The following is a 13,566-nucleotide window of genomic DNA, read 5'->3' on the forward strand; positions in this document are numbered from 1 at the left end:
GCATAGTGAGCACTTTAAACCCCCAGGTGCTTCACAAATTGATCCGTAAAAATGAAAAAGTACTTTTTTTTCACAAAAAAATTATTTTAGCCTCAATTTTTTCATTTTCACATGGGCAACAGGATAAAATGGATCCTAAATTTTGTTGGGCAATTTCTCCTGAGTATGCCGATACCTCATATGTGGGGGTAAACCACTGTTTGGGTGCATGGCAAGGCTCGGAAGGGGAGGCGTCCCATTTGACTTTTTGAATGGAAAATTAGCTCCAATCGTTAGCGGACACCATGTCGCGTTTGGAGAGCCCCTGTGTGCCTAAACATTGGAGCTCCCCTACAAGTGACCCCATTTTGGAAACTAGACCCCCCAAGGAACTTATCTAGATGCATAGTGAGCACTTATAACCCCCAGGTGCTTCACAGAAGTTTATAACGCAGAGTCGTGAAAATAAAAAAATAATTTTTCTTTCCTCAAAAATGATTTTTAGCCCAGAATTTTTTATTTTCCCAAGGGTAATAGGACAAACTGGACAACAAAATTTGGGGTCCAATTTCTCCTGAGTACGGTGATACCCCATATGTGGGGGTAAACCACTGTTTGGGCGCACGGCAGGGCTCGGAAGGGAAGGCACGCCATTTGGCTTTTTGAATGGAAAATTAGCTCCAATCATTAGCGGACACCATGTCGCGTTTGGAGAGCCCCTGTGTGCCTAAACATTGGAGCTCCCGCACAAGTGACCCCATTTTGGAAACTAGACCTCCCAAGGAACTAATCTAGATGTGTGGTGAGCACTTTGAACCCCCAAGTGCTTCACAGAAGTTTATAACGCAGAGCCGTGAAAATAAAAAATGTGTTTCCTTTCCTCAAAAATATTTTTTAGCCCAGAATTTTTTTATTTTTGCAAGAGTAACAGGAGAAATTGGACCCCAAAAGTTGTTGACCAGTTTCTCCTGAGTACGCTGATACCCCATATGTGGGGGTAAACCACTGTTTTGGCACACGTCGGGGTTCGGAAGGGAAGTAGTGACGTTTTGAAATGCAGACTTTGATGGAATGCTCTGCGGGCATCAGGTTGCGTTTGCAGAGCCCCTGATGTGCCTAAACAGTAGGAACTCCCCACAAGTGACTCCATTTTGGAAACTAGACCCCCAAGGGAACTTATCTAGATGTGTGGTGAGCACTTTGAACCCCCAAATGCTTCACAGAAGTTTATAACGCAGAGCCGTGAAAATAATAAATGTGTTTCCTTTCCTCAAAAATATTTTTTTAGCCCAGAATTTTTTATTTTTGCAAGAGTAACAGGAGAAATTGGACCCCAAAAGTTGTTGTCCAGTTTCTCCTGAGTACGCTGATACCCCATATGTGGGGGTAAACCACTGTTTGGGCACATGCCGGGGCTCGGAAGGGAAGTAGTGACGTTTTGGAATGCAGACTTTGGTGGAATGGTCTGCGGGCATCATGTTACGTTTGCAGAGCCCCTGATATGCCTAAACAGTAGAAACCCCCCACAAGTGACCCCATTTTGGAAACTAGACGCCCCAAGGAACTTATCTAGATGTGTGGTGAGCACGTTCAACCCCCAAGTGCTTCACAGAAGTTTACAACGCAGAGCCGTGAAAATAAAAAATCATTTTTCTTTCCTCAAAAAAGATGTTTTAGCAAGCAATTTTTTATTTTCACAAGGGTAACAGGAGAATTTGGACCCCAATATTTGTTGCCCAGTTTGTTGTGAGTATGCTGATACCCCATATGTGGGGGTAAACCACTGTTTGGGCGCACGTCAGGGCTCGGAAGGGAAGTAGTGACATTTGAAATGCAGACTTTGATGGAATGGTCTGCGGGCGTCACATTGCATTTGCAGAGCCCCTGATGTGCCTAAACAGTAGAAACACCCCACAAGTGACCCCATTTTGGAAACTAGACCCCCGAAGGAACTTATCTAGATGTGTGGTGAGCACGTTCAACCCCCAAGTGCTTCACAGAAGTTTACAACGCAGAGCCGTGAAAATAAAAAATCATTTTTCTTTCCTCAAAAAAGATGTTTTAGCAAGCAATTTTTTATTTTCACAAGGGTAACAGGAGAATTTGGACCCCAATATTTGTTGCCCAGTTTGTTGTGAGTATGCTGATACCCCATATGTGGGGGTAAACCACTGTTTGGGCGCACGTCAGGGCTCGGAAGGGAAGTAGTGACATTTGAAATGCAGACTTTGATGGAATGGTCTGCGGGCGTCACATTGCATTTGCAGAGCCCCTGATGTGCCTAAACAGTAGAAACACCCCACAAGTGACCCCATTTTGGAAACTAGACCCCCGAAGGAACTTATCTAGATGTGTGGTGAGCACTTTCAACCCCCAAGTGCTTCACAGAAGTTTATAACGCAGAGCCGTGAAAATAAAAAATAATTGTTCTTTCCTCAAAAATTATGTTTTAGCAAGTAATTTTTTATTTTTGCAAGGGTAACAGGAGAAATTGGACCCCAACAGTTGTTGCCCAGTTTGTCCTGAGTACGCTGGTACCCCAAATGTGGGGGTAAACCACTGTTTGGGCGCACGTCGGGGCTTGGAAGGGAGGGAGCACCATTTGACTTTTTGAATGCAAGATTGGCTGGAATCAATGGTGGCGCCATGTTGCGTTTGGAGACCCCTGATGTGCCTAAACAGTGGAAACCCCTCAATTCTAACTTCAACACTAACCCCAACACACCCCTAATCCTAATCCCAACTGTAGCCATAACCCTAATCACAAACCTAACCCCAACACACCCCTAACCACAACCCTAACCGCAACACACCCGTAACCCTAATTCCAACCCTAATCCTAACCCTAATCCCAACCGTAGCCCTAATCCCAACCCTAACCACAACTGTAACCCCAACACACCCCTAACCCTATCCGTAACCCTAACCACAAGCCTAATCTTAACCCTATTTCAAACCCTAGCCCTAATTCCAACCCTAACTCTAATTCCAACCCTAACCCTAAGGCTATGTGCCCACGTTGCGAATTCGTGTGAGATTTTTCCGCACGATTTTTGAAAAATCTGCAGGTAAAAGGCACTGCGTTTTACCTGCGGATTTACAGCAGATTTCCAGTGTTTTTTTGTGCGGATTTCACCTGCGGATTCCTATTGAGGAACAGGTGTAAAACGCTGCGGAATCCGCACAAAGAATTGACATGCTGCGGAAAATACAACGCAGCGTTTCTGCACGGAATTTTCCGCACCATGGGCACAGCGGATTTGGTTTTCCTTAGGTGTACATGGTACTGTAAACCTGATGGAAAACTGCTTCGAATTCGCAGCGGCCAATCCGCTGCGGATCCGCGGCCAATCCGCTGCGGATCCGCTGCGGATCCACTGCCGATCCGCGGCCCATCCGCTGCGGATCCGCTGCCAATCCGCTGCGGATCCGCTGCCGATCCGCTGCGGATCCGCTGCCGATCCGCGGCCCATCCGCTGCGGATCCGCTGCCAATCCGCTGCGGATCCGCGGCCGATCCGCTGCGGATCCGCGTCCGATCCGCGGCCGATCCGCTGCGGATCCACGGCCGATCCGCTCTGTGTGCACATGCCATAACCCTACCCCTAATTACCCTACCCGTAACCCTAACCCTACCCCTAACCCTAGTTCTAACCCTAGTTCTAATCCTAACCCTAGAGGAAAAAAAAAAAAAAAAAAAAATTCTTTATTTTATTATTGTCCCTATGGGGTTGATAAAGGGGGGGGGGGGGGGGGGTTATTTATTATTTTTTTATTTTGATCGCTGTGATAGAACCTACCACAGCGATCAAAATGTACCTGTAAGGAATCTGCCGACTGGCAGATTCGGCGGGCGCACTGAGCATGCGCCCGCCATTTTCCAACATGGCGGCGCCCAGCGAGGAGACGGACGGACACCGGGAGGATCGGTAAGTATGAAGGGGTGGTGGGGGGGTGGATCGGAGCACGGGGGGGGGGAACGGAGCACAGGGGGGGTGGGTCTGGGCAAGGAGGGAGCGGACAGGAGGACGGGGGAGCGGACAGGAGGACGGGGGAGCCGGCAGGCGGACGGAGGGGACCGGACCCCATAACAGAGGACGGGGGGGGGGGGGGCGATCGGTGGGCGTGGGGGGGGGTACTTCAGTATTTCCAGCCATGGCCGATGATATTGCAGCATCGGCCATGGCTGGATTGTAATATTTCACCATTTTTTTAGGTGAAATATTACAAATCGCTCTGATTGGCAGTTTCACTTTCAACAGCCAATCAGAGCGATCGTAGCCACGGGGGGGTGAAGCCACCCCCCCTGGGCTGAAGTACCACTCCCCCTCTCCCTGAAGATCGGGTAAAATAGGAGTTAACCCCTTCACCCGATCTGCAGGGACGCGATCATTCCATGACGCCACATAGGCGTCATGGGTCGGATTGGCACGGGTTTTCATGACGCCTACGTGGCGTCATGGGTCGGGAAGGGGTTAAAATAGTGTCTCTTTTGGGTATTTTTTGTCACATAGGCCCCTCTAAGTCACTTCAAATGTGATGTGGTCTCCAAAAGAAGTTATGTTTTTTTTTTCTTAATCAAGTGTTTTTTTGTGACGAGCAGACAATGTTATGACTAAATTTTATTATGAAGGAGTATTCCAGAAACACAAAACATTCCAAGTATTTAATTTTCTTTTATCTTTTCATAGTCTTAAGACTTCTCCCGAATATCCCCCATCCTCTGGAATTCTCTGCCCCAACACGTCCAGTTATCCACCACATTCGGATCCTTCAGACGGAACCTGAAAACTCATCTCTTCAGGAAAGCCTACAGCCTGCACTGACCCCGCTGCCTCCTCATCACCACCGAAGCTACCGCCTCACCAAGACCGGAGCTCCTGCAACCCCAAACCTACTGTCTCCTCCCCCATAATCCTGCAGAATGTAAGCCCGTAAGGGCAGGGTCCTCGCCCCTCTATCAGTCTGTCATTGTAAGTTTGTTTACTGTGAGTGATATCTGTAACTTGTATGTAACCCCTTCTCATGTACAGCACCATGGAATCAATGGTGCTTTATAAATAAATAATAATAATAGTGTTTACTGATTAGTAGTGATTAGCGAGTGTACTCATGTGGGATTACCTAGCAACCAGGCAACCCCCACATGTACTCAGCCTGGCTAGTAGCTGTAAATCATTCAGCTGGGGCGATGAAAATCTCCGAGCAGTTACAAATACTTGGAGACCACCCGAGCAACGAGTACACTCGCTCATCACTTCTGATTAGGTTAAATGAGAGATCAAATCTATGCACTTGATATTTTGATAATTTTTTTTTTTTACTCCCTTGAAAAAAATTATAGAGGGCGATTTGAACTTTTACAACATATATTTAACACTTTTTAAGTTATTCTTTAGTCCCTTTAGAGTACATGAATCTGCAATCGCTTGATTACCGTATATACTCGAGTATAAGCTGACCCGAGTATAAGCCGAGACCCCTAATTTTGCCACAAAAAAACTAGGAAAACTTACTGACTCGAGTATAAGCCTAGGGTGGGAAAATGCAGCAGCTACTGGTACATTTCAAGAAAAAAAATAGATACCAATAAAAGTAAAATTGATCGAGACATCAGGAGGTTAAGTTTTTATGACTATCCATATTGAATCAGGAGCCCCATATAATGCTCCATACAGTTCATGATGGGCCCCATAAGAAGCTCCATATTAAAAAATGCCACATATAATGCTGCATAAAAGGTTATTGATGGCCCCGTAAGATGCTACATAGAATATTATGCCATATATAATGCTGCACAAAGGTTGATGGCCCTATATAATGATGCACAAAGGTTGATGGCCCTATATAATGATGCACAAAGGTTGATGGTCCCATAAAATGCTCCATAGATTATGCCCCATATAATGCTGCACAAAAGGATGATGGCCCCATAAGATGTTCCATAGCATATTATGCCCCATATGCTGCTGCTGCAATTTAAAAAAAACAAACAAAAAAAAAAAAAACAAAAAACACACACCTTTGCGCTCAGGCTCCCAGCACTTGCGATATTCACCTGTACCCGTTCCACAGCAGTGTGCCGGCTATGTCTTTTGGGTCTCTGCTGTGACTGTTCAGGCAGAGGGTGCGCACTAACCACGTCATCGTGCCCTCTGACCTGAACGTCACAGCCAAAGGACGCGGAAGATGGAGCCCGGCGGTTGAACAGGCACAGGTGAATATTGCATGGCTCACCCACCCCCGACATGCTCACCCTCCCCGCATGGTCCCTGCTTCTCCTTTGGTCTCTGGCGCCGGCAGCTTGTTACTGTGTTTAGCGGTCACATGATACCACTCCTTAAAGTAGTGAATATTCGCTTCAGCCCTTTGGGAGTGGAGTCGTGTCCATATTCATTACTTTAATGAGCGGTACCACGTGACCGCTGAACACAGGAACAAGCTGCCGGCGTAAGAGACAATCTGAGAATCAGGGACCGCGCCTGGAGCAGGAGAGTATGATGTGACAGCGGCCACTCCGCAGACCCCCTGGGACAATGACAAGAGTATAAGCCAAGAGGGGCACTTTCAGCCTAAAAAAAAAAAAAAATGGGCTGAAAATCTCAGCTTAGGCTGCTTTCACACATCAGGTTTAAGCAGTCAGGCTGAATTCATCGAATTCTGAAGAAACTGATCAGTTGCAAATTGTGAAAAACTGTTGCGATGGATCCATTATTTCGCCGGATGGATCCTAAGGGTTTGGTTCTGGACGAGAATGGGAAATGCTGCTACGCGGCATGCTCAACTTAAAAAAATAAAAAAAAAAAAGCGGAATCCGTCACTGGATTCAGTCATTTGATGGATCCGGCGCCACAGGCTTCCATTACAGCAAATGCCGGACACCGCCGGATCCATATGTCCGTTTTTTGACGGACACAATAAAAAAAAAAAAAAAAAAACTTTACTATGTTTTCTATGGCCACCGCAAAACCAATTTTCGACGCATCCGGCAAAAAACGGATGAAACGTGAGGCAATCCGTCGCTAATACAAGTCTATGTCACAAAAAAAGATCCGGCGGCAAAATTCTGATCCAGTTTTTTTTTTTCCAAAATTCGCTGCATTCAGCCTGACGGCAAAAACCTGATGTGTGAAAGCAGCCTTATAAATAGAGTATATACGGTACTTACAATTGCCAATCCTACAACAATGCTTACATATGACAATACTACAATAATGCTTACATATGACAATACTACAATATTGCTGTATACAGTGTAAATCTGTCTCCTTTGAAGTTCAGCATGTAGCTGAGCATCGGAGGAGTGGCCAGTTAGCGGTGACAGGGGTCTGTCCTCGGCTGACACAGTAACCCATCGGTGCTCCCCACAGTCACGTCAGCAGGCAATGTTCAGAGCCAGTAAGTTCAAGCAATAACGCAAATTCTATTTTAATGCAGCTGTCAGATATTGACAGTGGAGTTCAAATAGTTAACAGACATGTCACAAGCTCATCTCTGGCCCTGGCTATTGGAGATAAACACAGACTATTTTATAGAGTTGGTATCTGCATTGTGTGGAGGGTGCTCCGCTCCAGAGTAGTCTCCACACACGATCACCCCTGCAACCATGTACATGAATGCGATAGTTTTAAAGGGGTAAATAAATCAGCACACAGATGCACAAAGATGCATTTCAGAGTTGTTGCTAAAGCAAATTTTCAAAATGTAAAAACAGATGTAATCCCAGTTTTAAAGAGATATATAATGCAGTTGTGGTATGTACGGAATTTGTACATGTCATATCTTTTAGGAGGAGTGGTATATAATTTTATGTTATGGGTCACACTTGTAGCCACTATTATTGTCATTTTCAGAAAATAATTCTAGTTATTGCGTGTTAGTATCATTTATACCGGTTTTATTTATGCACACTAAAATGTGAAAATGTACCTGGCTAACAAAGGCATACCATAAGATGTTGAAAACCCTTGGCAACAAAAGATTTAAAGACTTACCAGTGTAGCATTCTTTGCACCAACACTTGCTCTTTGCACAAGAAGTTTTTTGTCTCCCAACTGCATTCCGTTAAGTCCAGCAATGGCCTTAAAGAATGTAAACAGGTTAGAAAAAGGCTTCTATAAATGTACACAAATTATATATAACTGCCTAATTTAAAACAAAATACAAATGATCAAGGCATATAAAAACTAAAAGGAAAAAATGTCATTTCTTTCCATTGTGTATGAGAAAAGTGAGGGGACAAAAAATGGTCAAGAATTTATCTTGTGCCTTTTCAAGTACATTGTACTAGAAGCAAAGTTATTGATGATTGCAACACATTTATCAGTCAACTGACAATATTTAGTTGCTTATACAGCGCTGGCAAAATTTAAGAGACCACTGCACAGTTTTACAAAAATCATCTTCTCTACATATCTGACAGCCATTCCATTCCAGCGTCAGTTGAATTCCAACCAGAGTACACCTCATTCTACTTAATGTGCTTCTGATTAGGTGATCACCTGAACCAAATTTTATTTAACGAATGAAAGTATAAAAAACTCCTGTTCACAATCTTCTTGCAATAGGACAAGCTGGATGGCAAAACAAGTGATAATATCCCAAAATTAATAGGAATGAAAAAATAACTTAAAGGGAATCTGTCACCTCATTTTTCGTATGCAAGATGCGGCCACCGCCATTAGGGGCATACCTACAGCATTCTGTAATGCTGTAGATAAGCCCCCCGAGGTAACCTGAAAGGTAAGAAAAACAAGTTCGATTATACTTACCCAGGGGAGGTCCGGCACCTCCCATCTTCATACGATGAGGTCCTCCTTATTGCTTCTGGTGCGGCTCCTGCGCAGAGGTACTGATTTGCCATGTTGAGGGCAAAGTAAGGCACTTAGGTGTGCAGGCGCCTGACCTCTCTGACCTCTCCCGGCACCTGCGCACTGCAGTACTTTGCTCTGCCCTGCCCTCAACAGGGCAGAGAATGACACCTGCGCAGGAGCCGCGACAGAAGGAAGGAAGAGGACGTCATCGCATGAAGGGAGGCGCTGGACCCGGACCTGCGACGCAAATCGGACCCGGACCGCACCTGAGTGAGTATAATCTATCTTGTTATTCTCATCTTTCCGGTTACATCGGGGGCTTATCTACAGCATTACAGAATGCTGTAGATAAGCCCCTAATAGCGATGGCCACATCTTACATGCGAAAAATGTGTGACAGATTCCCTTTAACTATGCCAAAACACTTGAACAGAAAAGTCTTGAGTCAGGAAAAGAAGGGCTCAATTCTGGCTTTACTAGCAAGAGTGACACAGTGAGCGCCATGTTTCCTCCATCCTTAACCCCTTAAGCCCCAAGGGTGGTTTGCACGTTAATGACTGGGCCAAATTTTACAATTCTGACCACTGTCCCTTTATGAGGTTATAACTCTGGAACGCTTCAACGGATCCCGGTGATTCTGACATTGTTTTCTCGAGACAAATTGGGCTTCAGGATAGTGGTAAAATGGTTTTGAAATTACCTGCGTTTGTGAAAAAACGGAAATTTGGCGAAAATTTCACTTTGAATTTTTATGCCCTTAAATCACAGAGATGTGTCACACAAAATACTTAAGTAGCATTTCCCACATGTCTACTTTACATCAGCACAATTTTGGAACCAAATTTTTTTGTGTTAGGCTAGGTTCACATTGCGTTAGGGCAATCCGTTTAGCGCTAGCGGATTGTGCTAACGCAATGTATTTTTCGGGGCCGCGTTTAGGGGTCGCGTTAACGTCCCCGCTCTCGCAGATCCTCGATCTGCGAGAGCGGGGAATGGACCTCGGGCGCGCCGCGGACGCTGCAAGCGTCACGAAAGAACGGCACATCGCTAGCGCGAGCCGAAAAAGGCACGCGCTAGCGATGCGCTACAGGCGAAATTTACATTGCTGTCAATGGGCGCGCTAACGGACCCGTTGCACGGCGTTAATTGCGACATTTTCGCCGTGCAACGCTGTCCGTTAGCGTGCACACATTAACGCAATGTGAACCTAGCCTTAGGGAGTTATAAGGGTTATAAGGGTTAAAAGTGGACCAGCAATTTCTCATTTTTACAACACCATTTTTTTTTTTTTTAGAGACCACATCACATTTGAAGTCATTTTGAGGGGTCTATATGATAGAAAATACCCAAGTGTGACACCATTCTAAAAACTGCACCCCTCAAGGTGCTCAAAACCACATTCAAGAAGTTTATTAACCCTTCAGGTGTTTCACAGGAATTTTTGGAATGTTTAAATAACAATGAACATTTAACTTTTTCCACACACAATTTATTTCAGCTCCAATTTGTTTTATTTTACCAAGGGTAAAGGGAGAAAATGGACCCCAAAAGTTGTTGTACAATTTGTCCAGAGTACGCCGATACCCCATATGTGGGGGTAAACCACTGTTTAGGTGCATGGCAGAGCTCGGAAGGGAAGGAGCGCCATTTGACTTTTCAATGCAAAATTGACTGGAATTGAGATGGGACGCCATGTTGCGTTTGGAGAGCCCCTGATGTGCCTAAACATTGAAACCCCCCACAAGTGACACCATTTCAGAAAGTAGACCCCCTAAGGAACTTATCTAGATGTGTTGTCAGAGCTTTGAACCCCCAAGTGTTTCACTACAGTTTATAACGCAGAGCCATGAAAATACAATTTTTTTTTTTTTTCTCCACAAAAATTATTTTTTAGCCCCCAGTTTTGTATTTTCTTAAGGGTAACAGGACAAATTGGACAACAACTTTTGGGGTCCAATTTCTCCTGAGTACGCCGATACCCTATAAGGGGGAGAACAACCGTTTGGGCGCATGACAGAGCTCGGAAGGGAAAGAGCGCCATTTGGAATGCAGACTTAGATGGATTGGTCTGCAGGCGTCACGTTGCATATGCAGAGCCCCTGATGTACCTAAACAGTATAAAGCCCCCACAAGTGACCCCATATTGGAAACTAGACCCCCCAAGGAACTTATCTAGATGTGTTGTGAGAACTTTGAAACCCCAAGTGTTTCACTACAGTTTATAACGCAGAGCCGTGAAAATAAATTCTCTCTTTTTCCCCACAAAAATTATTTTTTAAGCCCCATTTGTATTTTTCCAAGGGTAACAGGAGAAATTGGATCCCAAAAGTTGTACGATTTGTCCTGAGTACGCCGATATCCCATATGTTGGGGTAAACCCCTGTTTGGGCGCACGGGAGAGCTCGGACGTAAAGGAGCAGTGTATTAGTTTTTCAATGCAGAATTGGCTGGAATTGAGATCGGACGCCATGTCGCGTTTGGAGAGCCCTGATGTGCCTACACAGTGGAAACCCCAATTGTAACTGAAACCCTAATCCAAACACACCCCTAACCCTAATCTCAACCGTAAATGTAATCCTAGCCCCAACCCTAACTTTAGCCCCAACCCTAACTTTAACCCCATCCCTAACCCTAACTTTAGCCCAAACCCCAACCCTAACTTTAGCCCCCAACCCTAACCCTATTGGGAAAACGGAAATACATTTTTTTAATTTTATTAATTTTCCCTAATAAGGGGGTCATGAAGGGAGGTTTGATTTACTATTTATAGCAGGTTTTTTAGCGGATTTTTATGATTGGCAGCTGTCACACTAAAAGACTCTAAGGCCATGTTCACACTTCGCGGTTTTTACCGCTGATCCGCAGCGATTTTGATGCTGCGGGTCCGCAGCAGTTTCCATAGCGTTTACATTAACATGTAAACCCTATGGAAACCGCAAACCGCAGTGCACATGCTGCGGGAAAAACCGCGCAGAAACGCAGCGGTTTACAACCCGCAGCATGTCACTTCTTTGTGCAGAATCGCTGCGATTCTGCACCCATAGGAATGCATTGATCCGCTAACTTCCCGCATGGGGCTGTGCCCACGTTGCGGGAAGTAAGCGGATAATGCGCGGTTGCTACCCGGGGTGGAGGAGAGGAGACTCTCCTCCAGGCCCTGGGAAGCATAAATAGTGTAAAAAAAAAAAAGAATTAAAATAAAAAATCATGTTATACTCACATCTCAGCGCTGCACGCGGCCGTCCCCGGTCTCAGTTGCTGTGCGAACAGGACCTGCGGTGACGTCACGGTCACATGACCGTGATGACGTCGCGGTCACATGACCGTGACGTCACGAAGGTCCTTCTCGGCACAGCATCTTTGAAACCAGACCGCCGAGTGCAGCGCCGGAGGAGATTGCGACGTCAGAGGGTGAGTATAACCAATTTTTATTATTTTTAACATTACTATTGATGCTGCATATGCAGCATCAATAGTATAGGCGGAAACCCGCAGCGGAAACCGCGATATATCTGCAGGGATAACCGCAGCGGTTTTATCAAATCCGCTGTGGGAGAACCCGCAGAGGTCACACGCAAAGTGTGCACATAGCCTTAATTGCAAAAAATTGTTTTTGCGTCTCCACATTTTGAGAGCTATAATTTTTCCATATTTTGGTCCACAGTCATGTGAGGTCTTGTTTTTTGCGGGACGAGTTGATGTTTTTATTGGTAACATTTTCAGGCACGTGACTTTTTTGATCGCTTTTTATTCCGATTTTTGTGAGGCAGAATGACCAAGAACCAGCTATTCATGAATTTCTTTTGCGGGGCGCGTTTATACCGTTCCATGTTTGGTAAAATTGATAAAGCAGTTTTATTTTTTGGGTTAGTACCATTACAGCGATACCTCATTTATATCATTTTTTTATGTTTTGGTGCTTTTATACGATAACTTTTATAGAAAAAATAATTTTTGCATTGCTTTATTCTGAGGACTATAACTTATTTTTTCGCTGATGCTGTATGGCGGCTCGTTTTTTGCGGGACAAGATGATGTTTTCAGCAGTACCATGGTTATTTATATCCGTCTTTTTGATCGCGTGTTATTTCACTTTGTTCGGTGGTGTGATAAAGCGTATTTTTCCTCTTTTTTTACGGTGTTCACTTTAGGGGAAAACTAGTGGGACAGTTTTATAGGTGAGGTCGTTACGGACGCAGCAATTCTAAATGTGTACTTTTATTTTTTTTTTAATTTAGATTAAGAAATGTATTTATGGTTATTTTTCTTCTTTATTTACATTTTTTTTTACACATCCAAATATTTTTTTTACATTATCACATTGTCCCGGGGGGAAGGGGGGGGGGGGGGGGGGGGACATCACTGTATTGTGACAGATCACTGATCTGACACTTTGCAGAGCACTGTGTCAGATCAGCGATCTGACAGGCAGTGCTCCAGGCTTACAGGCGGCTGCTCTGTGCAGGCGCTTGTAAGCCACCTCCCCGCAGGACACGGAAGTAGCGGGGCTTGCAGGGAGGAGACGCTCGGTACAAGGTGAGCACATCGCCTTGTACCGAGGGTCTCAGGGAAGCCCGCAGGGCCCCCCTCCCTGCGTGATGCCTCATTATGCCCCCAGAACACAGCGATCATGCTTGATCGCAGTGTTCCGGGGGTTAATGTGCCGTGGGCGGTCCGTAACCGCTCCTGGCACATAGTGCCGGATGTCAGCTGCGATAGTCAGCTGACACCCGCCGCGATAGGCCGCGCTCCCCCATGAGCGTGGCCAATTGCTT

At 45.3% G+C, this 13,566-nt stretch overlaps 1 protein-coding gene across 2 annotated transcripts in view; it reads right to left on the reverse strand.

Annotated features, from left to right (window-relative positions):
• The window catches only part of U2AF2 (U2 small nuclear RNA auxiliary factor 2), a 253,231-nt gene that overhangs the window by 42,434 nt on the left and 197,231 nt on the right, over positions 1 to 13,566 (reverse strand). For both annotated transcript variants that reach the window (XM_077250701.1, XM_077250702.1), the window contains exon 9: positions 7,973 to 8,059. In XM_077250701.1, coding sequence (XP_077106816.1) covers positions 7,973 to 8,059 — 87 coding nt within the window. The remainder of the gene's footprint in view (positions 1 to 7,972; positions 8,060 to 13,566) is intronic.

Source organism: Ranitomeya variabilis, chromosome 4, assembly GCF_051348905.1.
Source record: "Ranitomeya variabilis isolate aRanVar5 chromosome 4, aRanVar5.hap1, whole genome shotgun sequence".
NCBI classification, from domain to species: Eukaryota; Metazoa; Chordata; class Amphibia; order Anura; family Dendrobatidae; genus Ranitomeya; species Ranitomeya variabilis.